Source organism: Colossoma macropomum, unplaced genomic scaffold (genome assembly GCF_904425465.1).
Source record: "Colossoma macropomum unplaced genomic scaffold, Colossoma_macropomum, whole genome shotgun sequence".
NCBI classification, from domain to species: domain Eukaryota; kingdom Metazoa; phylum Chordata; class Actinopteri; order Characiformes; family Serrasalmidae; genus Colossoma; species Colossoma macropomum.
Window position 1 is genome coordinate 17,599,060 of NW_023494792.1, and position 23,400 is coordinate 17,622,459.

At 38.0% G+C, this 23,400-nt stretch overlaps 1 protein-coding gene across 8 annotated transcripts in view; it reads right to left on the reverse strand.

The window, feature by feature from the left end:
* Positions 1 to 23,400, reverse strand: part of LOC118811813 (neuronal cell adhesion molecule-like) — a 109,671-nt gene that overhangs the window by 28,015 nt on the left and 58,256 nt on the right. For 5 of the 8 annotated variants that reach the window (XM_036576319.1, XM_036576325.1, XM_036576321.1 and 2 more), the window contains exons 3-5: positions 5,000 to 5,179; positions 2,232 to 2,337; positions 773 to 969 (exon numbers count right to left, since the gene is read on the reverse strand). In XM_036576319.1, the coding sequence (XP_036432212.1) occupies positions 773 to 969; positions 2,232 to 2,337; positions 5,000 to 5,093 (397 nt within the window). In that variant the 5' untranslated portion in view covers positions 5,094 to 5,179. Of the gene's footprint in view, positions 1 to 772; positions 970 to 2,231; positions 2,338 to 3,638; positions 3,657 to 4,999; positions 5,180 to 23,400 lie in introns of all 8 variants that reach the window. The other 3 variants (XM_036576324.1, XM_036576322.1, XM_036576317.1) reach the window with 1 other exon arrangement.

The window sequence follows — 23,400 nt, forward strand, 5'->3', positions numbered from 1 at the left end:
TTGCTTCTTTAGTTACACTGAAACTATGAGGCTAATGCAGTGAATAAGGAAAGGCCAGGTTTATACCTCACCAACTAGCAAAGAATCTGTTTACCTAAATCATAACACACTCACCTCAAAGTGTATTGAGTTAAGTAATCTCAAAATGGACAAAATTCTGGACAAAACAGGCTTCAAGATGGCTGTGACTACTGGTTTTAGCTATGAGTACTTTTGCCAGTATCTATAGATAACTGTGTCTCACAGTGTCAGAAACTACAAAAGCAAGTCTTTTTGAGATTATTTAACAACTTGATACAGTTCAAGGCAAGTGAGTGAAGATTGCACAATGCTATTAATTGTCCATTATTTGATAGCTTTATTAGTCTCCAGTGCTAAATCAAAGAAGCAAACTTTGAACACCAAACATGTCTTGGCTGCTTGACCATTGAGAAAATGAGATTTTTTACTAATACTATTGTTTTAAAGCTGGAAACTGCTGTTTGAATGCTACCTTAATCAAAATAACAAAAAGAGGAACATGTGCCAGGAACATTGAGGAAACTCTGCATGCTTGAGTTCAAATTCATATACCTTCCAAAATAAGCGCTTTGATGATGGCAAACGTGTCTTTTTACACAGAGATGATAAAAAGAAAACAATATTAATGATGGGGAAAAAACAAAGCATTTAAACAAGAGTCGCTGATGAATAAATGAACATGAAGACTGAAGAATGACTATGCAGAGAGTGACTATAAAGGCAAGGTGATGTATAAAAGGTTGTGACATACTTGATTGTCGGATGACGATGTTGTTGGAGATGGCTGTCCCGTGCTCGTTGCGGGCAGTGCACTGGTAAACACCCTCATAAGCCTCAGCCTTCTCCCCTCCACTGATGTCAATGACCAGAGTGCCTGAATGAGGCTTCATGGTCACTTTAGAGTCTTTATCGATATCAAAATGTATGCCATTCCTGGTCCAGGAGAAGCTGTAAGTGCATAATGAGAGAACATTTTAACCACATCAAAACAGCAATACACTACTTATACAGTCACATGAAAGTCTTTCAGTATGTGGTATGGTCAACATAACCACAGAGCTATATAATATATCCTTTAAAACACTGTTTAAAACACATACAAAACAGGCTATATCTTGATTGTGAATAAATAATAGTATCAGAGTACATAATAAAAACAGTATAGCATGTGCAAATTGTGCAAGAGTATAACATCAAGTGTTAACTTATTTACACAAAGAGTTGAAAGTATCCAGAGTTAGAGAGTATTGATTTGATTACCATGTGGTAAAGCTGGGCAATATGGCAAAAATATAACAACACAATATTTAAATATATATGTAATATGCGATCACGATACTCAATTTTTCTGAGGTTAGTGCAAAAAAAAGGCCCAGTACTGACAAAACTATGAGTACAATAGTTTTAATTCAACATTTCACACTAAATCCAAACAAACAGGCCTCATTATGCTCTTTTTTATAAATAAGTATGAAATTTTCTTTAAGCGCTGATGATATCCATGATAAAATCCATCACAACCATACTGTAATGTACTTGATCACAATAACGACAATACGCGATCATATTGCCCACCCTTACCAGATTGGGTCTTGCAGCACTACTGTATATTAATGCACACAATAAATGGAGAGAAAAGGACACCTTTCCATTATCACAGCAGCAATGTTAACCATAAACCAAAGTCACTCGATAAGATATAAAGACCGTTTTGCTACTTACGCTGACTTTAATTCCTGATGACCCCTCAATTAATATTCCTTCAGCTTAATGGAGATCTAAATTTCTCCTTGGAAGTGATATATTCATCAGAGGCCTTTGCCCAAATCAGAAACAAAGCATGGAATATTCATAACCTAACAATAATCTATCCATTATCATGATCAGTTTTGCCCAATCAGAATAAAATGTGGGACTGTAGCATTTGAGCTGTGGTTCCCTGCTGTTAGATCACCTTTAGTGTGACCCAGGCCTTCTGCCACACTCCGTCTTTCTAAAGGCATATTTTTGCATTCATTTTCCTGTATAGAAATATTTATTACTGAAGAGGGTTCTTTTCACATGCCTCAGGAGGTCATTCAAATCCTCTTAACGTGGCTCAGAATGAGAGGATTTTTGAGACCGTAGTTTACAAAGAGCCTATGCACAAGCGATTATTCAATACATAAAGTGAGCGCTGTACACGAATGCCACCAGGATAAATCACGCACCTCGGGTGAGGCTTTCCTTTCGCTTCACAGTGAATGACGATGTTCTCTCGTGGGTCAACTATGTAGTCTTTAGGGGACTGGTGGGTTATGGTTGGAGGCTGCGGCACTAGAGTGACACAAAACAAATGAATTAGGATCACTTTTATGTAATGTCATCATTCACTCATACACAGCACTCACACACACACACACACACACACACTGAAAAGGTGCATTGAATTTATTTTATTCAAATGTGTACATCAATTCCAAAAAAGTTAGGACAGTATGTAAAGTGCTAATAAAAATAGAAAGCATTGAATAATAAATTCTGTTTGACCACCTGTTTTGTTTGACCCAAACACCAAATACACAATATGTGACATTTTACTTTATCAATTTTATTTTTATTTTTATTGTTTTGTAAATTTACATACATTCCAAATTGATGTCTGCAAAGCTGTGACAGGAGCATGTTTACCACAGTGTTACACCAACTTTCCTTTTAACACCACTTGTACATTCTTGTACTTGTAAAATCCTTGCAATCACTTGTTTAGGAATGTTGTTCTTGTATAGTTGGATTATTCCCTTGGCCTTTCCTGGGCGCTCCTTTTATATCCAAGTTTGATTGCATCACTTGTTTAAGATGTTTTTGAACATTTAACAGTGTTCCTAGTCTTAGATTGCCTTTGTTTCAGCTTTTTTGGAACATGCCACAGGAAACAATTTCAGAAGGAGTGTATATTTACAAAAAAACAATAAAGTTGATAAGATTAAACTTTAATTATCTTGCCTTTATGTACTGTTTTTGTTTAAACACAAGTCAAAGCAGATTTGCACAGCACTGCTTTCTGTTCGTATTTGTATTTTACTTACTGTCCCAACTTTTTTGGAACTGAGGTTTGTACATCAAAACAATTATAGCCAAATGTCAGTAAACTGAGAGACAAATTTGTGTTGATATAACATTTTTAATGTGGAAATTCGAACTTGAATCAAGTAAATTCAATGCATTAGTTTTAAGCACTAGATCTCACTCAGTAACTCATGCAGGAATTGTCTGTTTCTAACCAAGCAAAGCAAGAGCAAAGCAAAAAAGCACATCAAATGAGTCAAACTGAACCACAGCACACAAAACTTTCATGCAATACGACTATAAATGGGATTTTACTGAAAAGTCCAGTTAAAGTTCATCAAAGGTCAAGACTTCTGTCTGAAGCATAAAGAACATGTACTGTATCTTCATAAGTTCATAGGTGAACTTCTTGCTGAAAGGAAAGCACTAGAGCAAAGGAACAGTGCAGTGGGAGCGTGCAAAATAATGCTTCTCAGTCATATGCACCACAGTAAAACAAACAAAAAACTGCAGCACTGAAAAGCAAAATCCAATCTGCCATATCACAATCACACAGAGGAACAACTTACATCCTTCCAGAACTTTTGCTTTATTCCCCAACAGCAGAGAGGAAAAACAACGACAGGCATCAAAGAAAGTTTAATGTTAGGCTGGATTCAAAGTGTCAATCGACTTGAAAAAGTCTGTAATCTGCTATATGTTAGTCATTTTAATGTAAACAGTGTAATTTTGCTGCATATAATACCACAAAATTACTGAAAACCTTTTCTCAGATATTAAAGGCTTGTGTTTATATCAGAACTTTTTTGTTATAACTTCCTGTTGATTGTGCTCTTCTGAATGGAATCCTTCAATTCACTTTCATTTTAAGTGCAGCACAGCTGCGTTTTCACTTTCAACTTCCCACATTCAGTATATGGTATTAAAATCATATCATGATATCAGTGACCATAATTATAATGATTTTCAGTGTTAATGCAGTGTTGCTAAAACATACTGAAACTGTTTAAAAGGCACTAATACACATTGCAATCACCTTACCACCTGTACTGTATAGATAGACTTTTATTGAATGTTTCATATTTCTTTATAACATCAAAATAAATGGTAGAGTAAGCATCACAGTGAACACTCTCTCTACCAGTTAAGATGATCTTAACACTAAGATACATTAGGAAATCTGAGCCCAGACTTGAACTGCATAAAAATGCATTGTCCTGGCTCGCGCTTTGATGGAGACCACAGCAGTAGACAATTTACTTCTACTGTGACTTTAAAAAAGGCAGTAACTATAGGCAGTTATCAGAAATATTAAAATTTGAGAAAGTATGGTTATCATCTGGTTTTATATCGTGATATAACATTCCAACGGGTAACCATCCCATCCTTATTTTGTATACTCAATGTTCATGTGGTGTTCTCTAGAGGCTCTTCATGGGTCAAGAGCACATTCAATAGCATAATACTTTATGAGCCAAGACTGTAATGCAGAGGAAACACACTGTAGAGTGCTAGAAAGCTGCTGTGAATTCTGAGTCCGCTTTATCAATTGCCATTGCTAACATTCTTCCTCTCCCCTTTTTTATCTCTCTCTCTCTCTCTAATCATTTACAAATGAAATAGCGAGGTTATAGTAACCTTCAGTGAATATTTTCATTCATGCACCTCTGCAGGCTGGAACACATTGTGAACAGAGGCCTTTGCAGTCTACAGATCTTCAGTATCAGGAGACGTGTGATGACAGAAATATCTGAACATGTTTTCAGAGCTGACGAGCGTGAGGGGGAGCTATGTAGGGCACTGCTGAGAGAGTGAGTGGATGTGTGTGTGTGTGTGTGTGTGTGTGTGTGTGGTGTCTGTGCGTGTGTGTGTGTGTGTGTGTGTGTGTGTGTGTGTGTATGTGTGTGTGATGGTTTGTTTTGGTACTCACGGTCAAGAGGGACGTCCAGTGCCTTGACCATGTTACCCAAGAAAAGCACCAGCAGCAGCGTCCTGCAGTCTCTCGGCCTGTCCATCATCAGCATGAGTGACCAATAGGTCTCCTTTAGACAGAGCTTAGTCCCGCCTCTCTCCTCAATCAGGACAACAGCTTACACAAGAACATCCACCTCTGCACAGAGAGAGAGGGAGAAAGAGAGAGAGAGAGAGAGAGAGAGAGAGGGGAGAGAGGGAGAGAGAGAGAGTATCAACAACTGCAATAGAGAATAGGGAGTTGGAATTGGGGACAGAAAGTAAGATGGAGAGATGTGGAGCAGGGAGGGGAGGAGGGAGGGATGTGCAGTCAAAGAATGAATTGCATAAAAATGCAGCAGAGTGAGAAGGACAAGCACAGCAGCAACTGTAAAGCATGATAACACCTAGGAAACACCCACTGTTATATAAATATCACAGAGATTGATGTGAATAGCAGCTTTGCATTCACATCTTGATTTACATTTATTCATTTGGCAGAAGCTTTAATCCAGACCGACTAACGTACAATCCAAGCATACAACTATGATAAGAGCCAACCTCAAAGCAAAGGCTACATGACGAGGTTTTCATTTCAGGAAGAATGCAGACAGTTGTAAGTAGTAAAAGAGGAACCTGCCATGCAAAACAAAAAGCTACAATGTACAGTAAGTCCAGAATAACTCTTATTCACTAAGAACAGCACAGTGTAATCTGATATTATTCCTCACTCATAGATCATTTAAACAAGCAGACAATTCTGCCAGAGGTGCTTATTCTACATTCTTAATCAGTGCCATGGTTGTGTTTGTAAGTAGACTAAGAGATATTTTATTGTAATTTGAATCAGGGCTGCACAATATGGACATAAAATGTGATGTTCAGTAAAGCTGTTGGATATCATGATGACAATATGAGAAGTATTATATCATGATTGGAATAGTGTATCTCTGACTGGGTGTGCAGCAAATACAGACCCTTACTCACCCTAAATCTAACGACCTCTCATTCACGCACAAAATACAAAATTACAAAGCGGCATTCACTATTGTTCAAAGTGCAAAATAAAAATAAAGAAATACTAACAGTAGGTACTATGTACAACACAATTGCAAGCACATTATTTGTACGCTTTAAGGCCAAAAAGCAGTCAGCTGGCCCTGAACAGTTTTTTCTACATAGACCTACATCACACATTTAACACACAACACTGATAGTGACAACAGTCATCACATTTGAAGCTGTTTTTACAGGTTAGTATTTAAGGATTTTCCAGCTGTGCACGTGCATGTTTTGTTATTGGCTCTCTAGTTGAGTGGTTAAGTCTTGGGTTCAAACCCCCCTCTCACTGCTCTAATATTAGGCATGCCAATCACCAATCTAGTTACATACTCTATGAGTATGTAAGACTGTGTATATATCATTAACAACCCTAACTGAAAGTATGATGAAATTATTTTTTTTTGTATGTACAGTCTTTCAGAGAGAAAACTGATCTTTTATGTTTGTCACGTTTTTGATATTGACCATGAATCTATTGACACAGAATGTAAATCAAAAATGAAAGTAATTCACTGCATAACTAATATTAATCAATAATAGGTAATTCAATATCCAATAATGTAACTACAGTTGATTAATATAGCAAAATAAAAGTAATAATTATGAACATCTAAGGGTGAACATGGTGAAAAGTACAATTCAATAACATAAAATGAAAAAGAGAGAACTGCAGTATTGCACAATGCATGCCTTAATCTCATACAATAAGCCATTAAGCAATGAGAAAGCATATGAGTGAAAATAGGATCACATAACATAGGATCACATGATCCTATTTTGAACCTATTTTTGAAATGCACTCATAAATGAGCCAAACTAATCGTTTATACTGTTCTCCACACTGCACTGGTACACAGTCCATGAGCTCATTTAACCATAACAATTACCACAGTCATAGCAATCCTGTTAGCCTACTGTGTTATCGATCGTTCCACATGCCTGAAACACGACTGCACTGTCTAGCAAACCACAAGCATCATTCCGCAGGAATTCAGCCTGTCTCTCGCTAAATGTTTTACAACAATCAATCAAATTAACACTGGATGTGAGTAAAACACTCCCATGTTATTTTATCTGGGCCGTGACATAGAGTCTTATTAAGTTGCTGCCTTCCATTTCTGCCTGCCGACAATTGGAAATGCAGGTTATTTTACTCCCTCACTCTATTAGGTTACACTGGAGACTCAATTTGCTGCCTCTGACTTTAACAGAACTGCATTCTATTAAAGCATCTGCTTAAAAAATCAGACAAATTGCAGCTTTTAACTCTACCTAAGGCTGCTCAGGTAACCAGCTCTTAAGAGACCATACATGCTTTTCTAAATGTGAGATCATGTTTTAAGCTAAAGTCTTGTCAACAAGACCCAATTAGTAAAAGAGGTGGAGTCAATGAATCATCTGCACCCCCATGAGCTGGGTCATTGCAACAGTTGTTCAAATCATTCTACTTACACCTGCAACTTAATGCCACTGAAACTACACATCCTAATAGTTTACACAAACAAATAAAAGATGGACATGCACACATTTAAGGCAATTTTTGTGAATGTAAAAATGCAACCATTGGCTTTAATGTTCACCACTTTTTAGCATTATTCACACAACTCCAATCTTGTAGACCCTCTGCCACATTTTGAACTATTTTCACCCAAAAACACCTGATCCGGTAATTATTAATCTCTTAATCAGCTGAATCAGAAATTTCGTGACAGGGATTTCAGGGGACGATAGGGTTTGTGCGTACTTCCCTCTTATCTTTATAACATATAAATTCATGTTATAGCTTAGATGTAAAATCACATATTTAGCAACATTTTGCCCAAATCCCCAAAAACCCAAAATAAGAAATAAAAACATTATGTTTTTTATAGTCAGAAGCTTCCTAAAACATGTTACCCCCTTAAATGGCCTGGGACCACCGGTGGGCCCAATGTTTTATTACACACTTCTATACCCTAAGAATAGCTCAGCCAGTTTGCATTAAAGTCCCTGTGGTTACTAAATAATAAACCTTAGTATGTAACAAGCCTGGGATTTAATGGGTTAAAAATGGGGAAAAAAAAATCCTTCAACAAAAAAAGAGAGTTTCTGAGAGTTAAGCTAGTGTTATTCACATGAGCTGAAACTGTTCAAAGTCATGCCAGTAGGTACAAACTGAACATGTTAACATACGTCACTAATGTAACATTAAATGCTGGAATCCCTTGTGCCTGGTTACCATGGATTCAGAAGCCCATTCTCCCTGTGGAAACACTTCGCTCTTCAAAGTCAAATGGAACCCCGAATGTAGCTGCCAATCAAATATCTGCTTCTAAAGAGGCTTCATTGTTGCCGGGCAGCATGAACGTTTCATTATGCCATTAACCAACCAAAGGCAAGAACCTTCACTTGCAGACTAACTGACCTGACACTTCTGAATGTCTGGAGGATTCAATTTGTACAGAATGAGAAGAGAGAGGGATGTGGGAAAAAGAGTGGAGGACTATGTTATGTGTGTGCAGCTGGAGCTAGCAGTAGAGAAGGAAACACGTTTACAGCACTCAAGGCTGTTTGGCATTAGCTACTGTTCCAGTCACTGCTTTTCAGCAGGCCTGTGTAATTTCTTTTACTTTAGCTTGACAGTAAGTGCTCCTTCCAGCTGAAGTTAATGGTCTGGGGTAGAAATGGTTCTGTAGATTTTTTAATACATTATATTGCTCCAGTTCTCTGTCATCATACTGAAGTGCATAAAAACAAGAGTTGGTACCCAGAGCTACTTTTCCATACTGTTAAATGATTAGTGTATCCCAGGCTAACAGAGCATGTGGTGCTGCAGGTCCATTATGATACCAGATTAGCCTTATTTATATGTTAATTGCGGCCAAATTGCTACCTATAATTGCAACGTTGATAAGATCCTATGCTGTAGGCCTATCTGACTGCAAGTCGGATGTGTTTAGCTCTGACAGGCTCGCCGATCTCCTTGAGCTGAGTTGGTTCCCACAATTCATCAACTTACAAATTTCCAGTGACACGTTCATTACTCAGCAAAGCACAGAGGCACAGAATGCAATCTTAACATTATTTTAGGAGACAATTAGGCTGCCACAGAACAGCTCCTTCTACGAAAAACAGTATAAACACATCACCCCAGCCATCAAGCCAAAACAATACGGAGGCTAATACAATTTGCCTTATGCTAATATGATGCCATCTGCGTAAAGCAACATGACTTTCATGGGGCAGAGGAGTTTCTAGCAGACGTGCTGTACAAATACAGTTGTATGGAGTGTGGATTTAGCCTGCTTTTGCAGCCTAGCTAAGGCTTCCTGTGTACTTCTATCACTATTACAACATGAGAACCACATCTTAACCCCTTAGTGAGAGAGACAGGCCATTACTATAGACTGCAGCAGCCCAGCTGAATTTCATTTGCCCCTTCATGCTATGTGATTCTATTGTATCCTGTAGTATAATAGCAAATGATGCCTGATCTTAATATGCAGGTCCTGCTAGGACAACAAGCGATAACCCTGGCCTGCTCATCTCCTGCTCGCTTATCACTGCAGGGCATCATAAATTTGCAGCAGCGGGTTTTGGTTCACTGAGTCCTCGGGGAGTTCATGTTTTTGATGGTGCTGGCTAATTTAGCGCTAACCCTGAAAGCTAACCGGGCTATGACTTGGGGGGGATGCTCTCCTGGGATGTAAGAATCATTCGCCTCAGGCACTGAATCACACACAAGCATGCCCAATCACATAGATTTCGCAAACAGTTTGACACCAGGAAAAAAAGTATGCACAATCTCATAGCTGAGACATCCTTATCAGTTTTTCTCTTTCTTATCTTCAGCAATACAAGTGTATGGAGCCAAGATCAGTGCTCTTCCAGGCCATATCACTTTCTTTTAGATCTGATACCAAGTAGTGTGATGGCTAGAATCCCAATACTAATCCTGGCACTTTTGTGCACATAATAAGGGGAAGTCTTCATGATTTCTACAGTGAATATAGATTATACTACTATTACATCACCACTGTGTAATCTAAACCTGTAAGTGCACATTCATTAACATACTGTACTATTGTGCATCATTGTGCGTCATTTTAAATAAACTAATATTACACCTTCCATTGTATACCTGACTAGAGTTCTTTTAGCATCAAATAAATATTAAAATGTACACTTACAGACGCACATGTATCTACAGCACTGTGTACAAGCCAGAGACCACCCTTCATTTACTTAATTTCATTAATTTCATTACGTTTCATTTTTTTTTTTTCAGCAACAGAAAAAAACAAAAAAATCTATTTAAAAGAAAATTGCACAGAAGCCTCAACAACTAAATACAACATCAATATTTTCAGTATTTAGTGTGTTCACTCTTTGCCTTTATTACAGCTTTAGTTCTTTTTGGGAAAACTTGCATTCAGTTCTGCAGGGATGTTTTTCCACACCACTTTTTGTGATGCAACTAATCCCAAACACATTGTATGAGGTTGAGGTCTGGACTCTGAAGTGGTCAGTCAGCTGTTCTGAGAACAGAAGCAGCTTCTTTGTTTGATCTGCAAATTTTCTGTTTCCTTTCCACCATTTCCATGTTTTTTCACTTATTTTCCCCAGACTTTCTCCTTCCTTATGCAAGTGGATTGTCTTATATCTAATCTGCAGATATATATATCTGTTTGTCCCTCACTGATGTACTGCCATCTGATTCCAGCATGTATAATACAGGTCAAAGGCCTTTGTCAGTCCTGTGATAGGTGGGTAAATCAGTTTTATCAGACTTGTCGGGCATGTCAGGAGGTGAGATGAGGAGAGATGAGACTGATTATTTTGCGAGATTACTTGCAAAAGTAATCACATTACATGTTTCATCTAGCTCACTGTGCACAGATAAGTCATTTAGCAGTAAGCAGTCTATTCCAGTGTTTCCAGCTCTGGTCCTACAGCATCTCCACCCTGCACATTTCAGTTGTTCTTCATTCACACTTTTCTAAAATGCTGTTCCCTCATTCACACTGTTCTAGACTATTCTACTAGTTTCACACTGTTCCAGAATGTTCTCCTTCATCCACACTGTTCTAGAACATCCTCCTCCATTCACTGATCTAGAATGTTCACTTTCATTCACCATGTTGTAGAATGTTCTCCTCCATTCACACTCTTTTAGAAAATTCTGCTTCATCCACACTCTTCTAGAACATCCTCTCCGTTCACTGATTTAGAATGTTCGCTTTCATTCACAAATGTTGTAAAATGTTCTCCTCCATTTACATTGTTCTACAATGTTCTCTTTCCTTCACACTGTTCTAGAATGTCCTTCTCCATTCACTGATCTAGGATGTTTACTTTCATTCACAACATTACAGAATGTTCTCCCTCATTCATCCTGCTGTAGAACGTTCTCCCCTATTCACACGGTTGTAAAAGGTTGCCCTTCAGTTACACTGTTCTTGAAAGTTTTCATCCGTTCATGCTGTTCTAGAAGGTTTTAATCCGTTCATGGTTTTCTGGAATGTTTTCATCCATTCATGCTGTTCTAGATTATAGTCTCTCATTCACAGTGTCCACTCATACTACTCTAGAACGATCTCCTTCAGCGACACTGTTCTAGAATAACCTCCCTCACTGACACTGTTCTAGAATGTTCTCCTTCACTCACACTGTTCTAAAACATTCTCATTGTTCTAGAATGTTCCCCTACGTTTACTGTTCTATAATGTTCTCCCTCATTCACAATGTTCTAGAATATTCTCCTTCACTCGCACTGTTCTACAACATTCTCCTCACTCACACTGTTATGTAATGTTCGCAATGGATGATTTGGTTTATTAGTACTTTTCTAAGCATTCTAAAACAACTGCCAACTCAGAGCTGGCTCTATCTAATAAGCGACATAAGTGGCTGCTTTAGGTCCCACGACCACCAGGGGGCCCCCTAACAACATTTAGGCAATTACTGTAAGTTATAGTTATTTTTTACATTATTTGCTCCACTTTTAATTGTCATTGTTATTAGTTAATCTCTGATTTTACAGTACATCAGCTAGCAAGCTAACTGATTTGCCAGTATTATGTAAGGAAAGTTAGTATTCCTCACATAAACAAAATTAGGCTGAAAATAAATGAACATTCTGTTACAGTATTCAGACAAACAACAACTTAAATGCGAATAGAACAAATCAAATAAGTTACCAACATTGATAATTCAAAAGGATAGCTTGAGGCCTCAGGGAAAAAATATTCTCTCTGCCTTTATTATTACATTTTTTACAAGGTGTAGGTTCAGGGGAGTGCTTAGGCACATCCACCCTCAAAATGCTGCCTGCGTAGGGCAAAATGCTAGAGCCGACCCTGTGCTAACCGACAACAAAATGTTGTTTTTGTGTTTGTTGGGGAATGTAGGGACAGTGTACTATGGTCAGCTCTCTCAATTAGCCCACTGTCTATTTCCTATGCTGGACCAGGGGTGGGCTATTCCACATCTGTACACTATTTAGATTAAAGCAGATGTCAGGGCCACAAGCTATTACACACCTACTGAAGCAGAGAATCATTACAGCATGTTCTACTGGAACCATCAGGGACAATCACCTCGATGAGTATGACCACCACCAGCCAGTGAACCCAGCTGACCTTCATTACAAAAATTAGCCATCACATTGTTAAACTGACTTCCTTTAACACATTCTGAAACATTCATTTATCACTGATTTTATTGGGGCATTTCCAGACAAAGGCAGGCTAGGTCAAACCAGGAGAAACCAGAACACTTGGGAAGCAAAAAACTAGGAGACACAAAAATACAGGAGTATGCAAGGATGCAGTTTAGAGTTTTGAGCATAACACTAGTAAAAAATTGCAAAAGATATTTTAGAATTTGCTTCTGATAGATGTGCAAAAACCCTTTAAACTCCCATACATGAACCACGACAGATAAAGCTTATTTCCAGGTAAATACAAAAGATTAAAACCTAATTTTGGGTTGAATCTGCTCATCAAAATGTCTTTTGTGAAGTTTTGATTTTTGTGTCAAACAAAACAAAGCCTTGTTTTCCTGTGTATTCTTGTCTGAGTGCTCTGACCTTGTTAGCCCGTTTCATCGATTATGAGTATGGATCGGCATTGTTTGCTTGTCTGCTAGATTTATGAACCTGTCTGCCTGTGATGTGATGATGCCTTGAGGAAAAGCTCAAATGAAGTGCACTCCAAACACGCATAGCTGAAAGACATTTAAGCTTATCAAAGAGTTCAGAGTATACAGTGTGTGGTTTCCCTTAAGTGAAACTAAAGTCTCCTTTTAACATAACACACATACTATTTGCAACTCAAATAGGCTGAGGTAACACACAGGAGATCCTATCAGCATCAGCAGCAGGGATGACATGACAAGGTACAAGCAAGCCACGGTATCAAGAGTCTTGTTAGGCTTTGACTGCAAGGATGACTGTGAGGATGCATTTGATGCTAAACGGGTTCATTAAAATGCACAGTCATCTCTGTTACATGCAAGTTTACTAAAGGAAAACTGTGTGTGGGTGGCTGTGTCTGGTCAGCACTAGTATCTTACAATAGAACGTTATCTGTTATCAGTTGCTAATATTTCATGGAAATACATTCATGTTGTATTAGCATAACATAATGAATCAGTATATTAGTGCTTTTAACAAAGTATTACCATAGATTTTTATGCTGGTTATCAAAAGAAGACTTTCTTGCACATGGAGGTCCCTGAAAACATCAGTAAAGCTCCTACTATTTAGTGACTTGTTTTATATTGTCACTGACAGACAACGCTGATGTGAAGAAAACTTTATAGCAACTGCTAAGCTGTCAGTCATCAACTCTTGCTCGCTTCTTTTACAGTAATACAGGCTGGACTGGCACATTTAAACACAATCACTGAACACCACTGTTAAAATAACACAATTTGAACAATATCATTGTTAAAACCACAGAAAAGTGCATCCAAACTAAACCTTTAACGTATGTATAACATGTAAAAAGGCTCCATATCAAGGAAAACTACATTTTCCCTAATTTTTAAAATAAAATAATTTAATATAGTATACAAACTAAAGTTTATGTTTAGCTTAGGTTATATTTACATTGCTGAAGTTAAAAAGCACACAATTCACTTCTCAGTCCATTTTTTCCATACATGTAAACTAAGCTGCAAAAACAGCCGTTTTGAAGTCATTGTGTCTGTGAAGTCACAAAATCCAATACATTTACACCTATCCACCTATTTAGCCTACAGCAGGTTAGCTCTGCTCTTTCATCTTGAAGTCATGAGCAGTGTTTCTGCCTGGTCTGCTTTTTGAATGAAGCACAATACCGGGCAGCCAATCATAACAGAGCTCATTTACATGTATTAGTCTTAAAGGCACAGTAACAAAAACAGGCTGTTTAATTGTGAGGGATAAAAAGAGGTTGGAAAATGGTCATGGAAAATCAATCAATCAATCAACTTTTATTTAAAGCTCAGAGTACACTGATGGTGACCCTTATTTACAATGTAGCCAAGCATTATTGAAAAAACAAGTGACTAAAAAGAGTAGATATACATTTAAAAATGAAATAAAAAAATAACACACAAAACCACACCTAGCCCTACAGGTGGACCTCAAGGAAAAAATAAAATGCAAGAAAAATGTAGGATATGGGCCCTTTAGAACACACAGTAATTTTCTATGACGAGGACTGATGAAAACCCATTAAAGATTCTAGGATGCTCCACCCCCTGTGCTACAATATTTATATTAGGGACATCAGTTTGCCATAGTCATGAAATTTAAGCAAGTTAGTTGTGAGTAAGCGAGGTGAGGTTTAAAACAGGTGATTCTACAAAGCCCTGCTGGTGACATGCCATATAAATAAAAATAATGTGTGGCCATGCCTTATTAATGCGTAGAAACAAGATCCTAATGCGTGGCAATGACATAGTAAGGCGTGGGAATGAGATAATTAAGTCATGGACACAGCTTAGTAAGGCGTGGGAACAAGATCATGCCTTACTAAATCGTGGCCATGTATTAGGATCTCATTCCTATGCCTTACTAAGTTGTGGCCACGCACTGGGGTCTCATTCCCATGCCTTACTAAATCATGGCCACAACCAATCTTGTTCCCATGGCTTAGTAAGTGATGGCCATGCATTATTTTTATTTATATAGGATGTCACCAGTGGGGCTCCGTTCTAATTTTATTTAGATTAGAAAACATCAGTATTCCTCCAATGAATTCAGTGCATTTTTCCACATACGCTGCTTAACTTAGTCCATTTTTCCATTTTTCTAACAGTGAAGAGCTACATTCTGCCATGATGGTAGAGTTAGAGACTTTGGTTTAACACAGATCTATTTCTGGCTGTCATAGTAACGTCTACAGCCATCAAGGTTTAAAGTCTCTTTTACTGAAGACTGGGTTTGTGCTATTTATTTAAGTTTAAGAAACACAACAGCTGACAACCATATCAATGTTTACCTAAAATGGTTTCAGTCTGTTTCAGTTTTGACCACGTAAAATTTTAGAAGCAAATGATATCAGAAATGATAAAAGTTTTAACTCTGTAAATTGGTATTGGTATTGATGGCAAAAGTTTAATATCGGTCAGCCCTGCTCAGTCAGAAGTTGCTAAAGAGGAGTTCTGTCTTCCTCTGTCCAGTTCTGCAATATTTCTGCAGCTAAGGCTCACAGAAGAACCCCACTAGAATAAAAAGCTTCAATTTAAAATATAACTTTACTTTAAAACCTGACTATCACAGACCTGCTTATTTTTCTCATCTTCCTTAACATTCTCCATGCATAAGTACCTTTTAAATTATGTAATATCTTCATGGTAAATCATACTTAATGGGAGATTTGGAGCAGGGCCGTGTGAAGATTATATTAGTGCAATTTTCTCTCCTGCAAGTCTTACCTAGGACAGCAGCTGAACAAAAGCATTCCACCAAAGAAGAGGGCCCGAGCATACGTTTCCCATAAGCCTCTCATTAGATTTTATAATTGCAGAGGGGGTATGCAAATAACTGCGATGGTTAACATATGAATTGGTGTCCTGTAGTTCAAGGAATGCAGGATTAAACCAAGCTGGCCTCCTTTTCAGGAGTACAACAATCATATCACACAAATTAATGAAACAATGATCGCTGTTTGGTGTCGTTTTATGGCTATTGTTTTCGAGACATAAGTAGCTTCTCAAATTAAGCGCTGTCACTTGTGCTTAGTGGAAAGATATAATACAGTCTCGTATAAGGACATCGACTGTGATACTATTTATGATCAGCACTGTATGTGTCATTTATACAGGCGTGTATCTTTTTAAACACAGTATCACATGGCTTATATGATCCATGGTGATAGGGGTTGGAGAGCATCCAAAAATACCCTGAAAAGAAAGTTTTGAAAAGAAATGTTTTGTACCAATTTACACATTAGCTCAATGCACACTGAACAATGGGGATCAATGTTTATAAAATTCTTTCTCCCATGGAGTTCATTGAGTGCTCTATTCCTTCTCAAGCCCATTGATATTCTCTGAGCTCTCTCTCGACCTCTATTCACAATCACAAACAAAACAAACCAAAACACCTTCTCTCTCAGATCGCTGTGTGCTGACATGCTAATGGCTGGAACTGTTTTAAAGGGAGCCTTGTTAGCATTCATAACAAAGCAGCGCTGCTGTATCAGGACTGTGTTACAGCTCTACACTAATCCCTCACTCGATAAAGCACGCAAGTGCAAGACAAATCGCTTATCACAGCATCGGAGCACAGCTTCGTATCCATCCCATGGCTTTAAATTCACATTAGCTTAGGTTCCCACATCACATAGTCTACCAAGTGTTTCAGGCCTGCTTATATTTCTGACATTTGTGCGTAGATGTACAGTCCACATCGAACATAATGGGTGAGTTTATTAATTAGGCCTAGCTTTGTACTAAATTGCAAGGCAAATGGTGATTTTCCATTCTTTTCTAGTCTAGATTTATGCTTAAAAGCTTATGACTGCACTTAACTACATAAGCTAGTGTGTAATCAGTATGTATGTTAATGTAATGTGTTACCAAGGATGTGGCAATACAGCATATTGTATTGTATCAAATTGCAGTGCTGTATATGGTATTGTCTCGCCATGTATCCTATTGTTTCTTACTGCATTGAAGCATGACTAGCATATTAGCTTGTGCCTAGTGTTTCAGCTTGGGGCCAGCATTATTTTGTGCCTAGAGCATTACACCAAAATGAAAACATTAACATATTAACATCAGGCACATTTTCAGCCACTCCTTGTTGATTTGAAATGCCACAATATCATATTGAGTCAAATTATGTATTTGTGAATTATTACATTATTCTGGATGACAATATACAATGTTTAAAATACATGAAATGAGGTTTGTAGACACTTGTCATTCAACGTTTCATCTGAAATTAATGGCATTAACAGGGAGTTTGTCCCTCTTGCTGCAGCAACAGCTTCTACTCTGCTTTACACTAGGCTTTACACTAGAAGTTGGAACATTGCTGTGAGGATTTGTGTGCATTCAGCTACAAGAGCATTATTGATGTCAGGTACTGATGTTGGATGATTAGTTCTGGATCATAACTCATCCCAAAGGTATTGGATGGAGCTCCATGACTTCAAAGGTGCAGTTTCACTGCTCCGCAACCCCCTCTAACCTACACTTGGCATTGGGCACAATCACCTAAGGCTCATATGTAGCCACTCCAGATCGCCCCATTCTATTGGCAATGCTTTTCTATCACGAAGCTGTGTGTGCACAATTGAACACCTGGAGGTGTCTAGACACTTTTGGACATATTGTGTATATAAAGAAGCACTCTGTAAATGTGCCTTCCATGTTGAAACAAGCTAACGTTCTAATTTGCCACACTACAGTGGGCAGACAGAAATGCCGCCTACCAATCTTGTGCCACCTGACCTTTAAAGTAGCACATCAAAGACAGGATTACAGGTTCCAAATCAGTTTAGAAGTCATTAAAATGAGATCAAGGGCAGGCCGGGAGCAGAGAGAGAAACTAGAGCGCTGAAATTGACCTTAGAGGCTCCCTGTACTCTCACAGAGAAAAACATTATCACTAGAGTGAAAGGCACCACGGTGTCCTCCCAGAATCACTACGGCTGTATTAGGGACATCGTCTCACACACATACAGAAGTCTATGGGCAAATATGCAGCAGTGAGTTAATGCAAGCCTATTCACATGGAGATCATAGGGCTCCTCATTTGCATATGTAAATAACTGGATCTAAAAGAGTTCAATGGGATGTATGCCGAATTTCACACACAAATACACATACACATATGCAAATACACACTTGTAGGGTCAAATCAGTAAGCATTAGCTCAATGACACAGGACCAAACACAGCCTCACCATCACACACACACACACACACACACACACACACACACAAAGTCAGAGACCACCCTTCATTCATCTTTGTAGGACACTTGCTTTCAGTTTAGCAAAGAAATCTGCAGGGATGTTTTTCCACACCTCCAAAGTTCAGTCTTAGAAGTTGGTTGCATCCCAAATTTGGACTCATCAGTACATAAACCCTATTCCATATCTGAGATGTCCAGCTACACATCCTTTCAGACTCATAGTGTTGAGGTGTCTTCTCACAGTGGATGAATGGACAGAAACAGCTGTGGATTTTTTCAGATCTGATTTGTATTTTCTCCTCTCTCTCAAAGATGAAAGCTAAGCTCTGTTATTCTGATGGTGACAGTTTTGGTGGTCTATCCGGTCTTGCACGCTTGTTAGGACTCTGAATTTTCTCTGAATCTTTGTCATTTTTTGAGTTCCAGTTTTGAAAAATGTTTTTTTTAACCTAATTTCCTTTGACTTTCTCCTTCATTATACAAGTGGATTATCTTATATCTAATCTCCTCAGAAATAATTTCTTCAGTCATTATAGATGCACATTAGGTGCTTGTGTGAATGTTAGTGTCTCTTTCAAGTGTAAGAGAATGTCAGTAACACTATCATTGTTGTGATCAGCTTTTGTTGGGAGGACACAGAGTTAAAATGGCTGTAGGAGTGCACAAAAGCAAAGAGTGGACATATTAAAGCAGTACTATGACAGTTATTTTTTGCTGTTAAAACTCAAAGAAGTAGCCTTACTGAGTCAAGAGAAAAAAAACACATTAAAATATGGTGTGCATGCACCAGTACAAGTCGACCTGTAAAGCCTGAAACAATCATTTAAAAGTCAGAGGTGTCAGGACGGATTTCGCAGGAGTTTTTCAAACTATGTTATACGTCTTTACATATTAACATCACACATACTGGCTCAAAAATAAGGTCCAGTCGATATCTAGATCTCAAATGCCAAATCAGTACTACACTGATGAAGATATGGGGTCTGAAGCACAATTGACGATATAAAATGTCTCTACATGTTGAGTACAATTACACATTTTGATCAGGGAGGTCTCCAAATCCCCAAAGGTTACATAGTGCTGCTTTAAATACTGATAGATTTACATACTTGGTGTTTGAGGATTCTGTGTAATTTTCTGTTAAACAAATGTTTTTTCTGACACTGAAAAATGTAGTACCATTGTTATAATGGACCTTTATGTTTGTACTTGTTATAAAGTGCCTAACAGCAGTTTGACTGCAAGTTAAATAAATAAAAGAGTGGTCTCTGAGTTTTGCAAAATACTGTATGATTACATAAAGGAAGTGAATTCATTCAATTGCTGACAACAAAGCTGGTTTGCACAAACACTCTCATTAGATCAGCACCACTGATGAACAACAGGCAAAAGTGTTCATTAATCAAATGTCTGCAGCTGGTATTAAGCATTAGACAATAGCTAAAGATTATAAAACAGCCAGTCACTGTCCAGTGGCATCCTCAGGATTATGCTGTCCAGTTCTCTCTCTGAGCTTCACTTGCTGCATGTTGACCTTTTCATCAAATGAAAGCCAGAAAGAACAGACTAAACCACAATCAGCTTCCTTATTCACCTTCTCCAAATGGCAGCCAGCAAATAAATCATTTTACATCAACATTATAACCAAAAATAGCAGCCTGAAAACCTCAGAACTTATTTTTGCAGAGGCGTCTTTCACTTGAAGTCACCACAGCCCATGAAAGGCATCCTGAGTGTTGTAGAAATATTCCAGTGCTTCTCAACCAAATCTTCATCTGCACCTGTAGCATTAGGTTGATTACCAGGGATAATGCCAATATTTACTGCACTGCTCAAAGATCATGATGACATGATGAACTTTCATTCACATATTTACAGGAGACAGCAGTCAAAAAGTACAGCTACACTCATACATGTTCCCTAATGTTTCTTGGATTGGATGAATGATTCTAGAAAAAAACTTTGATTGATATAGAAAAGTTACATTATGTGTTGGTTCTTTGAACTTCCAAAAATGTTCTTCACACTTAAACATCCAATTTACAAAAGTGGTTCTTTAAAGTACAGGTTCTCAAATCAGTCCTCGGGGCCCCTAAAGAGTCCAAACTTTACTCTAATCCAACTTGCAATACAAAAGCATAGAGGAAGAATGTGCACTGTCTGGGGGTCCTTAAGGACCCATTTGAGAACCACTCATACACTGTTAGAAATAAAGGTTCTGCTCAGGTACATTTTTTGTTCAATAAGGTACAAACAATATAAATGTACTCTCAAAGGTACAAGAGTGGTTTTAAGATTCATTTGTGCACCTTAAATAAGTTTCTCCCAAGTAAAATGCATGTATTTGTACCTTTTCATAACATAATGTTTTAAAACAGAACAATAAAATAAAAAGCCTGGAGACGAGACGGGGATGTTTTCTAAGTTGTGGAGTCAATACAACTTAGAAAACATAATTCCAATGGATTATAGTACAATTATGTTCCCTGACTGAATTTACTGAGCTGTACCTCTGAGGGTACCACCTCAGTGACAAAGGGGTCTGCCCCAGCGAAAGTTTGGTACTTTTTTTTCTCAGAGTGTAGTGTAATGCTGCACAATGAGTCAGGTGCTCACGGATAAAAGAATACGAAGCTTTACTAGAAGATGTGTGATCCAAAATTGAAGACATATATTGAAGACATAACAGAAAGCATGCTAAGGTCAAAGCCAGAGAAAAGCATAACAAACCATAAGGGACATCCAGATAATAGTCAAGACTAAAACACAGGGCAAAACTGAAGGGCAAAAACACAGCAACCAAATCCAAACAGGACGCAGGCAAAAACGTACTCTAAAAATACAAACAAAAAGGTCAACATACACAGTAAACAAGGACAGGGAAAAAGGCTTGGTACGCTCTGTAAACAGTGGCAATACTTTGCAAAAATGGGTTCAAACAAACAGTTTTATAAGGGTCTGTGGAAAGATAAACAGGTGTAGTGGATTAGTATTCAGCTGAAGCTGATCTTCGAAACAGTTTGTGATTGGTGGACAATGTCACATGATCTCTAATTGGATTCTGGGAGTTGGAGTAGGATTACACTGTTGTATTGATGAAATGGAGGGTGTGACACATAGAAATGTTTTTTAGGAAAGCAAAACTGGTTCTTCTAGACATCATCCCAAAGAACCCCTTTTGACACCTTTATTTTTAAATATGTAAGTGAGAAAGATAAAGAATGAAAAAAAAAAAAATCCTTGCTGATTACAAATTCTTTTGTATTATTTCTAAGTATAAAACTATCATGCTTGAGTAGATGTGGATTGTTTACTGTTCCCTGTATATATATTTATTGTCTTGTGTGTTGAACCCACTAATTCAAATTCCGACCATGCTGGCATAACAATAAATCTTAAATCTTGATAATAGGCCTGCAGAATATGGCAATATATACATTTAACCCGCCCAGCTTGTGTTTCATACTTGCATCTTACTTTCAAAAGATTTTATACAAACTTGCATCTTCTATTTTGTGCTTTCAGTAAAGTTAGCACTGTGTGGACTAGCATTGTGATGCTAATGTCATGGTTAATGTGTGTGGGGGGTCATACAGTGAATCGCTGCTAAAATCAGTGACCTCAGCCCTTTCAGAGCAGACCATTCAACACACTGCCTGCCTCATTCTAGCACAATCCGTAATCAATGGGCTTTTTTTTCTCCCGTGAGCTTTAGGATGTGCTGACTCTCAGCGGTGCCAGTGCTTTCGGCCAGCTCCTGAGCCATTGTTGCCGACTGCAATTATCAGTGCTGCAGAACTTTCTTTTCCCACCTATCAATGTATCACAGAACCAAACAAAAGGCTGAGATGAGTAACGACCTGCGGAACCGAGTGGATTTAAAATGCCAGTAGAAACAGTGGGACTGAGCTATTAGTTTGATCTATGGCACTGTCACACAGCCAATATTCATGCTGATTTATCGCCTTTAACACGCTTATAAATGCACTAATTTTCCCACTCAACAAATATTTGGTTTATATGATATAAAGATGCTTATGCAAGGCCTGCAGCACCTGCTCAGCTAAACGCCTCTGTGTCTTCCCCACTGCTTAGCAGACTGAGGTCTCCATGAGTCATCCACAGGAGATGTCAGACTATATCGCTTTGCATCCCATAATGGGATGCGCAAGGTGCAGGTGACCATGGCAACAGAAGAGAAGTGAGAGAAAGTAAAGGAGAGAAGCACACCTGGTGCTCTCTGTGTCACTCAGCAGAAAAAGTAAACATTCATAGGCATTAACTCCTTAAGCCCTGAGGGTCCTGTTGGCAGGTCCACATTTCACTTCCATTCTCACAACTACATAACATACATACATGTTTCATGATAGCAGGTTCTGGAGTTTCTAATTACTAGTAGTTGAATAATTAATAGTTGTCACTGAAAAAATTGTAGTAGCTACTGAATAATTCATAGTAGTAACTGAAAAATATATAGTAGTTACTGAAAAATTTGTAGTAGTAACTGAATAATTTACAGTAGTAACATAATAATTCATAGTATTTACTGAATAATTCATAGTAGTAACTGAATATTTCATAGTAGTAACTGAATATTTCATAGTAGTTACTGAATATTTCGTAGCAGTAATTGAATAATTAATAGTAGTCATTTTTATTCAGCACTCTACACACTGTGCATCTCAGCAGTTAAACAGGGTGAATTATGCTCTCTACTAAATTCTATGTAGTATTTCAACTTGTGATCTCTCGACAAAAGGGCAAAACCTCAGACAGCTACACATAGTTCATGATGTCATTTATCATCATAACGATATCGACCCACCCCTGATATGTACCTGAGCATATTATAATGAATGTGCAAACTGGACCTAATATGGACATTCACAACTGCCTTCTGCTACAGCACTTCAAAATTAAGCA